Source organism: Oncorhynchus tshawytscha, unplaced genomic scaffold (assembly GCF_018296145.1).
Source record: "Oncorhynchus tshawytscha isolate Ot180627B unplaced genomic scaffold, Otsh_v2.0 Un_contig_2312_pilon_pilon, whole genome shotgun sequence".
NCBI classification, from domain to species: Eukaryota; Metazoa; Chordata; class Actinopteri; order Salmoniformes; family Salmonidae; genus Oncorhynchus; species Oncorhynchus tshawytscha.
In genome coordinates this window covers 144538-161455 of record NW_024609723.1, presented here as the reverse complement: position 1 = coordinate 161455, position 16918 = coordinate 144538, and the positions used below count along the sequence as shown (strand labels likewise).

At 47.6% G+C, this 16918-nt stretch overlaps 3 protein-coding genes across 3 annotated transcripts in view; 2 read left to right on the top strand and 1 right to left on the bottom strand.

Moving 5' to 3' along the window:
• Positions 1-3034, top strand: part of LOC112241643 (telomeric repeat-binding factor 2) — a 29795-nt gene extending 26761 nt beyond the window's left edge. The window contains exons 10-13 of the mRNA XM_042317269.1: positions 50-185; positions 240-351; positions 2237-2280; positions 2876-3034. Coding sequence (XP_042173203.1) covers positions 50-185; positions 240-351; positions 2237-2280; positions 2876-3034 — 451 coding nt within the window. The remainder of the gene's footprint in view (positions 1-49; positions 186-239; positions 352-2236; positions 2281-2875) is intronic.
• Positions 3035-4405: 1371 nt separating this feature from the next.
• nip7 (NIP7 nucleolar pre-rRNA processing protein) lies at positions 4406-7506 on the bottom strand. The gene is made up of 5 exons (XM_024409698.2): positions 7345-7506; positions 6936-7022; positions 6677-6815; positions 5844-5984; positions 4406-5055 (listed from the first exon to the last, which is right to left on the bottom strand). The coding sequence occupies exons 1-5, from the start codon at positions 7398-7400 to the stop codon at positions 4936-4938; spliced, it is 543 nt and encodes a 180-aa protein (XP_024265466.2). The 5' UTR covers positions 7401-7506; the 3' UTR covers positions 4406-4935.
• Positions 7507-7541: 35 nt separating this feature from the next.
• On the top strand, positions 7542-16918 carry cog8 (component of oligomeric golgi complex 8). Its single transcript, XM_042317275.1, is given in 9 exon segments — positions 7542-8066; positions 9695-9902; positions 12644-12895; positions 12983-13052; positions 13369-13709; positions 13712-13749; positions 13751-13877; positions 15422-15590; positions 16087-16918. Coding segments are annotated over 9 exon segments (2136 nt in total). The 5' UTR covers positions 7542-7737; the 3' UTR covers positions 16689-16918.

Below are 16918 nucleotides of genomic sequence, written 5' to 3'. Positions count from 1 at the left end.
CGTTTTGCTATGGTGTGCCCTAATGAATACAACCTCTGTCTGACTCCAGGACCTCGTCTGACCCTGAGGAGGATGTGTGTATTCTAGATGACACCCCTGAGCAGAGAGGCTCCGCACCCACCCCCCAGAGAGGATCTTCACATAAGAGAATCCCTACCCCCCCCCACCCCCCCACCCCCAGAGAGGCTCCGCACCCACCCCCAGAGAGGCTCTTCACATAAGAGAATCTCCACCCCCAGAGAAGCTCCACCCACCCCCCAGAGAGGCCCCACCCACCAGAGAAGCTCCACCCACACCCCCAGAGAGGCCCCACCCACCAGAGAAGCCCCACCCCTCAGAAGGCCTCCACCAGTAAAAAGGGACCTGATCCGAAGTGGTATGTCGAACTATATAGTAGAGTATCATTCTGTCTTCTCCCTTCTGATGTGATTGTAGGAGACATACAGTTGAAGTCAGAAGTTTACATACACCTTAGTCTAATACATTTAAACTCAGTTTTTCACAATTCCTGACATTTAGTCTTAGGTCAGTTAGGATCACCACTTTATTTTAAGAATGTGAAATGTCAGAATAATAGTAGAGAGTGATTTATTTCAGCTTTTATTTCTTTCAGCATATTTCCAGTGGGTCAGAAGTTTACATACACTTCATTAGTATTTGGTAGCATTGCCTAAATTGTTTAACTTGGGTCAAACGTTTCGGGTAGCCTTCCACAAGCTTCCCACAATAAGTTGGGTGAATTTTGGCCCATTCTTCCTGACAGAGCTGGTGTAACTGAGTCAGGTTTGTAGGTCTCCTTGCTCGCACAAGCTTTTTCAGTTCTGCCCACAAATTTTCAATAGGATTGAGGTCAGGGCTTTGTGATGGCCACTCCAATACCTTGACTTTGTTGTCCTTAAGCCATTTTGCCACAACTTTGGAAGTATGCTTGGGGTCATTGTCCATTTGGAAAACCCATTTGCGACCAAGCTTTAACTTCCTGACTGATGTCCTGAGATGTTGCTTCAATATATCCACATCATTTTCTTTCCTCATGATGCCATCTATTTTGTGAAGTGCACCAGTCCCTCCTGCAGCAAAGCATGATGCTGCCACCCCCGTGCTTCACGGGTGGGATGGTGTTCTTCAGCTTGCAAGCCTCCCCTTTTTCCTCCAAACATAACGATGGTCATTATGGCCAAACAGTTCTATTTTTGTTTCATCAGACCAGAGGACATTTCTCCAAAAAGTACTATCTTTGTCCCCATGTGCAGTTGCTAACCGTAGTCTGGCTTTTTTATGGTGGTTTTGGAGCAGTGGCTTCTTCCTTGCTGAGCGGCCTTTCAGGTTATGTCGATGTAGGACTTGTTTTACTGTGGATATAGATACTTTTGTACCTGTTTCCTCCAGCATCTTCACAAGGTCCTTTGCTGCTGTTCTGGGATTGATTTGCTCTTTTCACACCAAAGTACGTTCATCTCTAGGAGACAGAACGCATCTCCTTCCTGAGCGGTATGACGGCTGCGTGATCCCATGGTGTTTATACTTGCGTACTATTGTTTGTACAGATTAACATGGTAACTTCAGGCATTTGGAAATTGCTCCCAAGGATGAACCAGAGATCTACAATTTATTTTCTGAAGTCTTGGCTGATTTCTTTTGATTTTCCCATGATGTCAAGCAAAGAGGCACTGAGTTTGAAGGTAGGCCTTGAAATACATCCACAGGTACACCTTCAAATGATGTCAATTAGCCAATCAGAAGCTTCTAAAGCCATGACATTTTCTGGAATATTCCAAGCTGTTTAAAAGGCCCAGTCAACTCAGTGTATGTAGACTCCTGACCCACTGGAATTGTGATACAGTGAAATAATCTGTAAACAATCGTTGGAAAAATGACTTGTCACATAAAGTAGATGTCCTAACCGACTTGCCAAAACTATAGTTTGTGGAGTGGTTGAAAAGCGAGTTTTAATGACTCCAACCTGAGTGTATGGTAACTTCCGACTGAATGGTTATGTATTTCAGCTATAGAGGATGATGTTGAAGATCACAGCTGATCGACTTTATCTCTTTTATAATGGTGATGTCATCTGCAGGAAGCAGCTATTCAGTGTTGCTAAGGAATCCAAGGATAGGTGGAGTGATGAAGAGGATTTATTTGACTCCCCTCACAAAGACAGTAATTATGATTCAAAACTATATAATGTTTATTACTAGTGATTTACTATGGAGTTCTGACATCTGTCTTTGTGTAGGTTCTGAGGACAACGCCAGTACTACTGGAGGAGGCAGGAAGAAGGTGAGTTTAGGTTCTGAAGACAGAACTACCGGGAGAGGGTGAGTTTAGGTTCTGGGTACAACAGAACTACTGGAGGAGACAGTGTGTTAACCCTAAGTGTTGTCCCCTACAGTGTGTTAACCCTAAGTGTTGTCCCCTACAGTGTGTTTACAATGTTAACACTAAGTGTTGTCCCCTACAGTGTGTTTACTATGTTTACCCTAAGTGTTTTACTATGTACCCTAAGTGTTGTCCCCTACAGTGTGTTTACTATGTTTACCTATGTTTGTCCCCTACAGTGTGTTTTTACTATGTCTACCCTAGTGTGTTTACAGTGTTTACCCTAAGTGTTGTCCCTACAGTGTGTTTACAGTGTTTAACCTAAGTGTTGTCTCCTACAGTGTGTTTACTATGTTGTCCCCTAAGTGTTGTCCCCTACAGTGTGTCTCCTATGTTTACCCTAAGTGTTGTCCCCTACAGTGTGTTTACTCCTAAGTCCCCTGCAGTGTGTTTAATGTTTACCCTAAGTGTTGTCCCCTCCCTATGTTAACCCTAAGTGCTGTCCCCTACAGTGTGTTTACTATACCTTGCGTGTTCTGTTGTGTCCCTCCTGTAGATGTGGACAGCAGAGGAGACGGAGTGGGTGAAGGAGGGAGTGAGGCGCTACGGAGAGGGGAACTGGTCCAGAGTAAAGTCCTCTTTCCCCTTCTTGGGCCGAACCGCCGTGAACATCAAGGATCGGTGGAGAACCATGAAGAAACTCAAGTTGGTCTGAGGGGACCAAAGCGTCTAACTTGTCCAATAAGAAATTAGATTTTTAGTTTACATTTGCTACGGGGTGCAGTAACGAATTCGAACGCTGGAGGGCCTCGGAGCTACGCAAGACAATGATGACGTTATCCAGTTGTGACGTTTCCTTTCCACCAAGGATACATGTTTGCCCGTCGCACATCTGTCAACAGGAAGCTGAAGACGGGCAGAGGGCCTTTGGACTAAGATACATGTTGATTCTGCCATTTTGTTTTAGACATGTTTATAGAAGTATTTTATCACTTGTCTTTCTTGGTAAAATAAAGACTTCTCTTCTACTGACTGGCCTAACGGTTACCACAGGACTGGTTTCTACTGACTGGCCTAACGTTTACCACAGGACTTACCCACAGGACTGGTTTCTTACTGGACTGGTTTCACGGTTACCACAGGACTGGTTTCACGGTAACGTTACCACAGGACTGGTTTCTACTGACTGGCTTAACGGTTACCACAGGACTGGCTTCTACTGACTGGCCTAACGGTTACCACAGGACTGGTTTCACGTTTACCACAGGACTGGTTTCTACTGACTGGCCTAACGGTTACCACAGGACTGGTTTCTACTGACTGGCCTAACGGTTACCACTGACTGGCCTAACGGTTACCACAGGACTGGTTTCTACTGACTGGCCTAACGTTTACCACAGGACTGGTTTCTACTGACTGGCCTAACGGTTACCACAGGATTGGTTTCTACTGACTGGCCTAACGGTTACCACAGGACTGGTTTCTACTGACTGGCCTAACGGTTACCACAGGACTGGCTTCACGTTTACCACAGGACTGGTTTCTACTGACTGGCCTAACGTTTACCACAGGACTGGCTTCTACTGACTGGCTTAACGTTTACCACAGGACTGGTTTCTACTGACTGGCTTCACGTTTACCACAGGACTGGTTTCTACTGACTGGCCTAACGTTTACCACAGGTTTCTAGACTGGCTTCTACTGACTGGCCTAACGTTTACCACAGGACTGGCTTCACGTTTACCACAGGACTGGCCTAATGTTTACCACAGGACTGGCCTAATGTTTACCACAGGACTGGCTTCTACTGACTGGCCTAACGTTTACCACAGGACTGGCTTCACGTTTACCACAGGACTGGCTTCTACTGACTGGCCTAACGTTTACCACAGGACTGGCTTCATGTTTACCACAGGACTGGCCTAACGTTTACCACAGGACTGGCTTCACGTTTACCACAGGACTGGCTTCACGTTTACCACAGGACTGGCTTCTACTGACTGGCCTAACGTTTACCACAGGACTGGCTTCTACTGACTGGTCAGCTTACAGCATTGAATAATAGCCACAGGAAATACATGCTATATTTAAGTGTTAGTAACAGATCCAACATTTATTCATTTTGTTGGGAGGAGAAAAACATTTCAGTATACCAAAACAGTTTTAATTTTATGCTGATGGAATTAACTGCTTAAACCAGAGAACCATACAGAATATGACATAAAACCTCAAATATTCAATTTACAAAAACATTTATTTAGATTGGCTGAGTGGTACACATTCATAATTCATAGTGACAGGGATGTTGGGTAGATGAATGTAAATCACTCAGCCATAGTGACAGGGATGTTGGTAGCTGACAGTCTGATGAAACTATCCAGACAGTCACTGGCCCCTTGGTAAATTAGAGGGAAATACACAATCATATCCTGAAGACCAGGGTCTCCCCAAACCTCTCAGGGACCAGACGTGTCACATAGCTGTACCTCCCAACCCTCTAGGGTGGTCCGAGGAGAGGAAGTACCTCTGTGTATAATTGATAGTCCAGTTTGTAGGGTGGTCCCCGAGGAGAGGAAGTACTACTGTGTATAATTGATAGTCCAGTTTGACGACTCCTTATGTGAGCGTGTCCTCAGACCTGATGAACTCTCCGATGTCTGCCTGGTGGAACACAACGATGGACATGGGGTCCACTCTTCTGCACTCCTGGGTGGACTTGGCTGCCACTCCAAAACCCTGCAGGAAGACCAGAGGGACGTGTTCAAACCTGCACGTCACGGTTACCTAGGAGTTACTATGGTTACTGGTGCTTTAGATATTAGGTTGTCAAGCGATCACTATCCAACAGAGATGCTGTGTAGAACTGACAACATGGGTCGGTTTACCACACAGATTAAGTCAAGTCCTGGACCAAAAAGCATTTAATAGAGATTCTCCATTAGTCTGACTAGTTCAACTCTGGGAAAGCTGCCCTATGTGTTGACTGAAGTGATTGGATAATGACTGAAGTGATTGGATAATGACTGGAGGGAGGGCTACATGTTGACTGAATTGATTGGATAATGATTGGAGGGCTATATGTTGACGGAAGGGAGGGCTACATGTTGACTGAAGGGAGGGCTATATGTTGACTGATTTGATAATGACTGGAGGGAGGACTATATGCTGACTGAAGTGATTGGATAATGGACAGTATGTGAAGAGGGAGGGCTATATGTTGACTGATTTGATTGGATAATGGACAGTATGTGAAGAGGGAGGGCTATATGTTGACTGATTTGATTGGATAATGGACAGTATGTGAAGAGGGAGGGCTATATGTTGACTGAAGTGACTGGATAATGGATGTACAGTATGAAGAGGGAGGGCTATATGTTGACTGATTAGATAGGATAATGACTGGAGGGAGGGCTATATGTTGACTGATTAGATTGGATAATGTACAGTATGTGAAGAGGGAGGGCTATATGTTGACTGAAGTGATTGGATAATGTACAGTATGTGAAGGGGGAGGGCCAACTCACCAGTGGTACGTCTGCCATGGAATACACCACCACACCCTGGTATTGGTTGGTGTTCTCTGTGATCCTCCCCAGACCAGACTTCAACACATGGTTCCCATAGAGGAAGGACTGCTCCTGCCCGGGCTTAACCCACACCTTGAACTGATCACACAGAGGGTTCAGTTACTCAGACCATAGCTCCATTATTACAGGACTACCAATGTCTTAACTGAGATCCTGTCGTTTGAGAGAGATATTGATGTTCATTTTAAAGCTTACGCAAATATGATTATCGAACTAAACCTCTAGTTTCACCTGGCTGTCGTCAGAGTCATTTTGGAGCGGCAGGTAGCCTACTGGTTAGAGCATTGGGCCAGTAACCGAAAGGTTGCTGGAACGAATCCCTGGGCTTACAAGGTCAAAAAAATAGCGAATCTTCTGCCCCTGAACAAGGCAATTAAGCCAATGTTCCCCAGTAGGCCATCATTGTAAATAAGAATTTGTTCTTATCCGACTTGCCTAGTGACATTTTTAAAAATGTTACAATATCTACACTTCTAAGTGTAGATTATACACAGTGAGAGGTCAGAGGGCCTCCACTTCCTGCTTCTTGTTTACCTTCTAACATGGCTGTGGTTATCATTATACATAGTGACATGTGAGAGGTCAGAGGGCCTCCACTTCCTGCTTCTTGTTTACCTTCTAACATGGCTGTGGTTATCATTATACATAGTAACATGTGAGAGGTCAGAGGGCCTCCACTTCCTGCTTCTTGTTTACCTTCTAACATGACTGTGGTTATAATTATACACAGTGAGAGGTCAGGGGGCCTCCACTTCCTGCTTCTTGTTTACCTTGGCATATGGTGCCAGAAAGTCCAGTGCTGTGATGTGCAGGCGGAACTTAATGGTCTTGGTGAACTTCCCAAAGCAGGTGCCCACCGACACCAACTTACCACGGGAGATGTTGGTAGCCAACTTCAGAATTGTCTCACTGATACAAAAAAAAAGTGACAATATCTTAACTACCCAAAGAGATGATCATGAAGTAACCTGCTTTACAATATCCATAGGTAATATTTAACAATAACAGCAGCTCTGTAGCGTCGTTTACCTGATGTAATATACACGGTCATTGTGAAGTCTGAAGCAATATGTCCCATCGGGTCGATCCACCAGGTGTTTGATGTTCTCACCAATGCTGTGGACAGACAAGAGGAAGGTGTCACACATTGTCAATGTAGATTCAGAGAATTTCAGACTATTTCAAATCACGTGTCATCAACACAGACGACGTATTAGCCAGCTTGCTGAGAAGCATAACAGGTATAGCAGGTTAAAGACTCATCATGAGCATAGCACCAAAGAGACTGGATATAGACTGGTGTTTATCAACCCTGTGCACTAACTAGCAGGCAAAACTACACGAGTTTGGTTGATCAAGCATGGAGCGAGTCTGAACAGCCATAACAGTTTCAAAATAACGTCAACCTCGTCTTTCAAGATCACATGTCAATACTCACTATTTGGAGAGTTTCTCAAACATCGTTTTTGTCTCGTCGTCTGTTAAAGGCCTCATTTTGTTAAAGGATTCGCTAATTTCCTTCCAATATTGTGCCCACTGAATGTAGCTTGATAAACGCTACAGCGTGGGGATAGTGAGCGGAAATTCATGTGCAGGAAAACGGAAGTGGATGTAATAGTGACGTCAAAATCATGCGCCTGTTGATGTTGTGCTCTTGCGTTTACGAGCGACTAGAATTTTAGCTAAATTGCGAATTAAATTGCCATTTAAAAGACATCAGACGCTCGCATTGTATTTTAACGAGCTGTTTCGGTACTCCCGTGTAAAGGCCGGAAATAGGAGGAGGTAAGACTAACATTCAGATGAACTGTTGAAGTGACAGCTTTCCAATATGACAGCTGTGGACGTGGAAGATGAGAGTATTCTGGCTTCAATATTTAAAGACAGCTTTCCAGACAACTGGAGAGACAACCCCGACTTCGCAGCCTACTTGTCCGAGCTCAGTTCATATGGCGTGGAGAAATTAAACCGTGAACCGGAGCGGCTGGCGGAGGAGAGGGCGCAGATACTGCAGCAGACCCGGGAGCTCGCCTTCTCCAACTACAAGACGTTCATCCGCACCGCGGACTGCACGGAGGAGATTTACCGCGACTTTGGCCGTGTGGAAAGCAGTGTTTCCAAACTCCTCGACAAGTTGCCCAGCTTCGGGGAAAAATGCAGGTTAGTGGGAAAAGTTAGACAATTACTCTCTGTCGTTTTGACATGTCATTTACGTGATTAATTTTTTTTTTTTTTTAGGCAAGTCAAAGAATAAATTCTTATTTTCAATGACAGCCTAGGAACAGTGGGTTAACTGGTCTAGGAACAGTGGGTTAACTGGTCTAGGAACAGTGGGTTAACTGGTCTAGGAACAGTGGGTTAACTGGTCTAGGAACAGTGGGTTAACTGGTCTAGGAACAGTGGGTTAACTGGTCTAGGAACAGTGGGTTAACTGGTCTAGGAACAGTGGGTTAACTGGTCTAGGAACAGTGGGTTAACTGGTCTAGGAACAGTGGGTTAACTGCCTGTTCAGGGGCAGAACGACAGATTGGTACCTTGTCAGCTCGGGGTTTGAACTTGCAACCTTCCGGTTACTAGTCCAGCACTCTAATGGGGGATTCTGTCAGGGGGAGATTTTCGGCACAACACCGGCAAACCGTGCCAACATATCCTCCAAACACCGGTTTCGTGGGCATTATCACTTCTATACAACATATTCAAATCATATTTTCAGAAAACTGTATTTTAATGGATTTATTTATACGATTTCATCCTTCCACAATATAAAGTCCCGACACATCTAGGGTTGTTACCCAGCTGGCTGGTCGTTCATTCTGTCAGCTCGGCCAATTCGCGGCCAGAATAACAACAAAGTAGCTGCATTTGTTTCATCTGTTATCCATAATAATGATCTAATGAGGCGTCATTTCACCTGACATAGAAAATATGTTCTCTGTTCAGGACACTGTTGTTCAGAGGAGCTAGTCAACAACACATCTAACACAATCACCTCAAACTGAGGCTGGAAAGACTGAAAACGAGATGTACCAAACTATGTTTGACCTATTTTCTATTGATAGTTCTTTGTCTAACGTTATATCCATAAACATGATCCTGATTCATTATTTGAACTGGCTGAGAAAAGCTGCCTGTCTCATCCCATAAGGCAACAGCTGGAGAACCAATTTGAATATTGAGACATTGTTGCAAATGTCGGAGGAGACGGACAACAAGGTTTATACAAATCTCCTCTGTTGAAAACTAAATGTTAGTCTAAAACAAATGTGAGATAATGTCTCAATGTTTTTTATATATCAAGGCTCACGTCCATCCAGAACAAACAAACGGACCGGTACCGGGCTCACGTCCACCCAGAACAAACAAACGGGCCGGTACCGGGCTCACGTCCACCCAGAACAAACACACGGGCCGGTACCGGGCTCACGTCCACCCAGAACAAACACACGGGCCGGTACCGGGCTCACGTCCACCCAGAACAAACACATGGGCCGGTACCGGGCTCACGCCCACCCAGAACAAACACACGGGCCGGTACCGGGCTCACGTCCACCCAGAACAAACACACGGGCCGGTACCGGGCTCACGTCCACCCAGAACAAACACATGGGCCGGTACCGGGCTCACGCCCATCCAGAACAAACACACAGACTGGTACCGGGCTCACGTCCATCCAGAACAAACACACTAGATCTCATTGAATGTTACTGTTCCATGAACTGTTATAATACTGTTATGAACTGTTGACATGATGAATAACCTGTTGGGCTCATGTCTATCCTCTCCTTTAGGGGTTTTGTGAAGGAGGCGGAGGACATCGGGGCGAGCCGGCGGATGAACAGCCTGACTCTGAACCGTCACACAGAGATCCTGGAGATCTTAGAGATCCCTCAGCTGATGGACACCTGCGTCCGGAATGGTTACTACGAGGAGGCTCTGGAGCTGGCAGCGTACGTCAAGAGACTGGAGAAGAAGCACTCGTCTCTACCTGTCATCCAGGTATTAATGCTACCAACTACCACATCCTGTTTGCACAGCTAGGAGTTACAGATCGTACCACTTCCTGTTTACACAGCTAGGAGTTACAGATCGTACCACTTCCTGTTTACACAGCTAGGAGTTACAGATCGTACCACTTCCTGTTTACACAGCTAGGAGTTACAGATCGTACCACTTTCTGTTTACACAGCTAGGAGGTACAGATCGTACCACTTCCTGTTTACACAGCTAGGAGGTACAGATCGTACCACTTCCTGTTTACACAGCCAGGAGGTACAGATCGTACCACTTCCTGTTTACACAGCCAGGAGGTACAGATCGTACCACTTCCTGTTTACACAGCCAGGAGGTACAGATCGTACCACTTCCTGTTTACACAGCCAGGAGGTACAGATCGTACCACTTCCTGTTTACACAGCTAGGAGGTACAGATCGTACCACTTCATATTATATTAATTTTGTCAACACACAGTCTGACAAACTGTGGTAGATCTAGAAATACCTCATCTTAATACTGTAACAGTGTGTGATTCCCTGACCTCTACTGTAACAGTGTGATTCCCTGACCTCTACTGTAACAGTGTGATTCCCTGACCTCTACTGTAACAGTGTGTGATTCCCTGACCTCTACTGTAACAGTGTGATTCCCTGACCTCTACTGTAACAGTGTGATTCCCTGACCTCTACTGTAACAGTGTGATTCCCTGACCTCTACTGTAACAGAGTGATTCCCTGACCTCTACTGTAACAGTGTGATTCCCTGACCTGTAACAGTGTGATTCCCTGACTTGTAACAGTGTGATTCCCTGACCTCTACTGTAACAGTGTGATTCCCTGACCTGTAACAGTGTGATTCCCTGACCTGTAACAGTGTGATTCCCTGACCTCTACTGTAACAGTGTGATTCCCTGACTTGTAACAGTGTGATTCCCTGACCTCTACTGTAACAGTGTGATTCCCTGACTTGTAACAGTGTGATTCCCTGACCTCTACTGTAACAGTGTGATTCCCTGACTTGTAACAGTGTGATTCCCTGACCTCTACTGTAACAGTGTGATTCCCTGACCTGTAACAGTGTGTGATTCCCTGACCTCTACTGTAACAGTGTGATTCCCTGACTTGTAACAGTGTGATTCTCTGACCTGTAACAGTGTGTGATTCCCTGACCTGTAACAGTGTGATTCCCTGACCTGTAACAGTGTGATTCTCTGACCTGTAACAGTGTGTGATTCCCTGACCTGTAACAGTGTGTGATTCCCTGACCTGTAACAGTGTGTGATTCCCTGACCTGTAACAGTGTGTGATTCCCTGACCTGTAACAGTGTGTGATTCCCTGACCTGTAACAGTGTGATTCTCTGACCTGTAACAGTGTGATTCCCTGACCTGTAACAGTGTGTGATTCTCTGACCTGTAACAGTGTGATTCCCTGACCTGTAACAGTGTGTGATTCCCTGACCTGTAACAGTGTGTGATTCCCTGACCTGTAACAGTGTGTGATTCCCTGACCTGTAACAGTGTGTGATTCCCTGACCTGTAACAGTGTGTGATTCCCTGACCTGTAACAGTGTGTGATTCCCTGACCTGTAACAGTGTGATTCTCTGACCTGTAACAGTGTGATTCCCTGACCTGTAACAGTGTGTGATTCCCTGACCTGTAACAGTGTGTGATTCCCTGACCTGTAACAGTGTGTGATTCCCTGACCTCTACTGTAACAGTGTGATTCCCTGACTTGTAACAGTGTGATTCCCTGACCTCTACTGTAACAGTGTGATTCCCTGACTTGTAACAGTGTGATTCCCTGACCTCTACTGTAACAGTGTGATTCCCTGACTTGTAACAGTGTGATTCCCTGACCTCTACTGTAACAGTGTGATTCCCTGACCTGTAACAGTGTGTGATTCCCTGACCTCTACTGTAACAGTGTGATTCCCTGACTTGTAACAGTGTGATTCTCTGACCTGTAACAGTGTGTGATTCCCTGACCTGTAACAGTGTGATTCCCTGACCTGTAACAGTGTGATTCTCTGACCTGTAACAGTGTGATTCTCTGACCTGTAACAGTGTGATTCCCTGACCTGTAACAGTGTGTGATTCCCTGACCTGTAACAGTGTGTGATTCCCTGACCTGTAACAGTGTGATTCCCTGACCTGTAACAGTGTGTGATTCCCTGACCTGTAACAGTGTGATTCTCTGACCTGTAACAGTGTGTGATTCCCTGACCTGTAACAGTGTGTGATTCCCTGACCTGTAACAGTGTGTGATTCCCTGACCTGTAACAGTGTGTGATTCCCTGACCTGTAACAGTGTGTGATTCCCTGACCTGTAACAGTGTGTGATTCCCTGACCTGTAACAGTGTGTGATTCCCTGACCTGTAACAGTGTGTGATTCCCTGACCTGTAACAGTGTGTGATTCCCTGACCTGTAACAGTGTGATTCCCTGACCTGTAACAGTGTGATTCCCTGACCTCTACTGTAACAGTGTGTGATTCCCTGACCTCTACTGTAACAGTGTGTGATTCCCTGACCTGTAACAGTGTGATTCCCTGACCTCTACTGTAACAGTGTGTGATTCCCTGACCTCTACTGTAACAGTGTGATTCCCTGACCTCTACTGTAAGAGTGTGATTCCCTGACCTGTAACAGTGTGATTCCCTGACCTGTAACAGTGTGATTCCCTGACCTGTAACAGTGTGATTCCCTGACCTCGACTGTAACGTGGCCTGTGTCTCTTCTTCAGGGCATCGTCCACGAGGTGCGTCAGTCGGCTCAGCTCATGCTGAACCAGCTGTTGCAACAGCTTCGTAGCAACTCCCAGCTTCCTGTGTGCCTGCGTGTGATTGGCTACCTACGCAGGATGGACGTGTTCACGGAGGCGGAGCTACGGGTCAAGTTCCTGCAGGCGCGGGGCAGCTGGCTCCATTCCATCCTGTCCACTGTCCCTGATGAGGACCCTTACTGCCACATCACCAAGACCATCGAGGCCTGTCGCGTGTGTAACCTGGCTTCTGTTATCTAGCAGTGGAATGAAGGACCCAGGAAATTTTAATTCTCTGACATTTGTCTTCCTCTGTTCCAGGTACATCTGTTTGACATCATCACCCAGTACAGAGCCATCTTCTCTGACGAGGACCCCCTGCTGTCTCCCGGTGACATCGCTTTATTTAATTTAAGGCTGAATTATTTGATACGATTTACATAAATATGAAGATTAAACCCAACAAGAATTATCTAAAGATGTGTTTAATATGTCCATATGTGTTCTGGAAAAGCCCGTCAGTACTGTGGATTTGGTACAGACAGGTCAATAGTCCACCTGAAGTGTCAGGTCACTGGCTGGGCAGCCTTGTGATGTACGGTGTCTGTGGTGAAAGGTGTTGAATGAGGGGGCAGCCTTGTGATGTACGGTGTCTGTGGTGAATGAGGGGGCAGCCTTGTGATGTACGGTATTGTCTATGTTGAAAGGTGTTCACGGCCAGGCGGTGAACGAGGGGGCCATCTTCCACGGCTGGGTGGTGCAGCAGGTGTCTGAGTTCCTGGTGACCCTGGACCGAGACCTCCAGAGGGGGGTGGGCGGACGCCTGGACTCCCTGCTGGGACAGTGCATGTATTTCGGCCTGTCCTTCAGTCGTGTTGGGGCAGACTTCCGCGGCCAGCTGGCCCCGATGTTCCAGCGCGTGGCGGCCGATACCTTCCGTAAAGCTGTAGAGGAAGCCATAGACAGGTTCCAGGAGGACATGAACCTGTACACTCTGATCTCTCTCCCCTCTATGCTGGGTGGGGGCTCCATGCCAGGTACCCTCCAGCCCCCAGTACCCAGCCAGGTACCCTCCAGCCCCCATGGCTCTGCTGGACTTCCCCCTCTGGCCTGCTTCCTCAACAACATCTTGACGGCCTTCAACGACCTCAGGCTCTGTTGTCCCCTCGGTCTGGCCCAGCAGGTGACCAAGTACCTGGAGGACGCCCTGATGAAGGTAACCAACGCGTGTCTGTCTCTGCTAAAGTTACCATAATGACATGTCTAGGCTGTCCCATGCTCTCTAGACGCGGTAGATGGGATATCCTCTAGACGCGGTAGATGGGATGCTCTCTAGACGCGGTAGACGGGATGCTCTCTCTAGGCGCGGTAGACGGGATGCTCTCTCTCTCTAGGCGCGGTAGACGGGATGCTCTCTCTAGACGCGGTAGACGGGATGCTCTCTCTAGACGCGGTAGACGGGATGCTCTCTCTAGACGCGGTAGACGGGATGCTCTCTCTAGACGCGGTAGACGGGATGCTCTCTCTAGACGCGGTAGACGGGATGCTCTCTCTAGACGCGGTAGACGGGATGCTCTCTCTAGACGCGGTAGACGGGATGCTCTCTCTAGACGCGGTAGACGGGATGCTCTCTCTAGACGCGGTAGACGGGATGCTCTCTCTAGACGCGGTAGACGGGATACTCTAGACGCGGTAGATGGGATGCGGTAGATGGGATGCTCTCTCTAGACGCGGTAGACGGGATGCTCTCTCTAGCGGGATGCTCTCTCTATAGACGACGGTAGACGGGATGCGCTCTCTAGACGCGGTAGACTGGATGCTCTCTAGATGCGGTAGATGGGATGCTCTCTCTAGACGGGATGCTCTCTCTATAGACGCGGTAGACGGGATGCTCTCTCTAGACGCGGTAGACGGGACACTCTCTAGACGCGGTAGATGGGATGCTCTCAAGATGGGATGCTCTCTAGACGCGGTAGACGGGATGCTCTCTCTAGGCGCGGTAGACGGATGCTCTCTCTAGGCCTGTTAGACGGATGCTCTCTCTAGACGCGGTAGACAGGATGCTCTCTCTAGACGCGGTAGACGGGATGCTCTCTCTAGACGCGGTAGACGGGATGCTCTCTCTAGACGCGGTAGACGGGATGCTCTCTCTAGACGCGATTCTCTCTAGACGCGGTAGACGGGATGCTCTCTCTCGACGTGGTAGATGGGATGCTCTCTAGACGCGGTAGACGGGATGCTCTCTCTCGACGCGGTAGACGGGATGCTTTCTCTAGACGCGGTAGACGGGATGCTCTCTCTAGACGGGATGCTCTCTAGACGCGGTAGACGGGATGCTCTCTCTAGACGCGGTAGACGGGATGCTCTCTCTAGACGCGATTCTCTCTAGACGCGGTAGACGGGATGCTCTCTCTCGACGCGGTAGACTGGATGCTCTCTAGACGCGGTAGACGGGATGCTCTCTCTAGACACGGTAGACGGGATGCTTTCTCTAGACGCGGTAGACGGGATGCTCTCTCTAGACGGGATGCTCTAGACGCGGTAGAAGGGATGCTCTCGACGCGGTAGACGGGATGCTTTCTCTAGACGGGATGCGCGGTAGACGGGATGCTCTCTCTAGACGTGGTAGACGGGATGCGCTCTCTAGACGCGAAAGCCACTGTGTCGGTGACCATGGTAGAAGTTACCCTGATAGGATTATGTCACACTCCCTCAGACTCAAGACTCTTGTTGAAATTATTTCCTCTCTCTCCTCCCCAGGTCACCAAGTTGATCGTGGCGTTCCACCGGGCTGAAGAGACGGCCTTCAGCGACCGAGAGAAGGAGCTGTTTGTCCAATTCTGCTGTTCCTTCGCTGAGGACCTTGTGCCTTTCCTCAACCGTTGTCTACAGGTCCTGTTCCCCCCAGCACAGCTCTCTGTCATACTGGGTAAATACTCTGTTCCCCCCCAGCATGACAGCTCTCTGTCATACTGGGTAAATACTCTGTCCCCACCTCTCTGTCAGCACGACAGCTCTCTGTCATACTGGGTAAATACTCTGTCCCCCCAGCACAGCTCTCTGTCATACTGGGTAAATACTCTGCCCCCCCCAGCACAGCTCTCTGTCATACTGGGTAAATACTCTGTCCCCCCAGCACGACAGCTCTCTGTCATACTGGGTAAATACTCTGTCCCCCCCAGCATGACAGCTCTCTGTCATACTGGGTAAATACTCTGTTCCCCCCAGCAGCACAGCTCTCTGTCATACTGGGTAAATGCTGAAGACTAGAAGATGACAGCTCTCTGTCATACTGGGTAAATACTCTAGCATTTACCCAGTATGACAGAGAGCTGTCATGCTGGGGGACAAAGACTAGAAGATGACAGAGGATATCCACAGTAACGACCTCTGTAATAATGTGAAACATGGTTTTTGTCCTCCAGGTGTCCCTCCAACTCAAGTCCACCAGTACAGCGGTCTGGGTTGTATCGATGTGAGTCCAGTCCTGGAGCCTCTGGCGTTTGTTCTTCCCAAGAGGGAGACGGTGACTCCGGTGGGAGAAGACCTCAGTGTTGAGCTGGACGGTCTCACCACAGCTGATCCTCAACCAACACTTCCTGTTGACAACCTGGGACTTCCTGATCCTGAACCAATAGCAGGCCCGGAACCTATTGAGGAGGATCTCATGGTCTCATCCACCATATCTACTGAGTTTGTGTCTGAGACAGGTCTGACCTCTGACCCTGAACTGGAGGCCATTTTGAACGACCCGAACCCTGTACTGGACGACCCAGAGAGACCAAGGGCTGACAGCCACCGCGAAGTACAGGAAGACCCTGAGTTGGAGGCCATACTGAATCCCCCAAAGCCTGTACTGACCGCCCCAGAACATAACCCAGTCCTAGAGCCTGTACTGACCGCCCCGGAACATTACCCAGTCCTAGAGCCTGTACTGACCGCCCCAGAATATATCCCAGTCCTAGAGCCAGAGCTAGACAGTGAGCCATCAGAGCCTGAGGTAAACCCAGAGGTAGCAGAGAGTTAACTCTCAGGAGTGTTGGCAAGGTAAATGAACAATAGCCTTGAATTAATGTTTTGAATCTCAGCTAGTGTGCATTTTTACTAGTTAATTTACCATTTTCAGGAATGCTTTAGCTTGTATATACTGCCATCTAATCTGGGTTTGACACTGTGGTAACTGGACTATGTAATACATTTAAACTAGTTTCTTTCTACTGTAAGATGGATCTTCATTATTAAAATATATCCACAACA

Bases quoted from the DNA above. Each gene is read 5' to 3' on its own strand.
- nip7 (XM_024409698.2), bottom strand. From the start codon at position 7,400: ATGAGGCCTTTAACAGACGACGAGACAAAAACGATGTTTGAGAAACTC. The intron at 7,023-7,344 runs GTGAGTATTGAC...GTCTGTCCACAG, and splicing joins TTTGAGAAACTCTCCAAATA to CATTGGTGAGAACATCAAAC. The intron at 5,985-6,676 runs GTAAACAAGAAG...CTGTGTGATCAG, and splicing joins TTCTGGCACCATATGCCAAG to TTCAAGGTGTGGGTTAAGCC.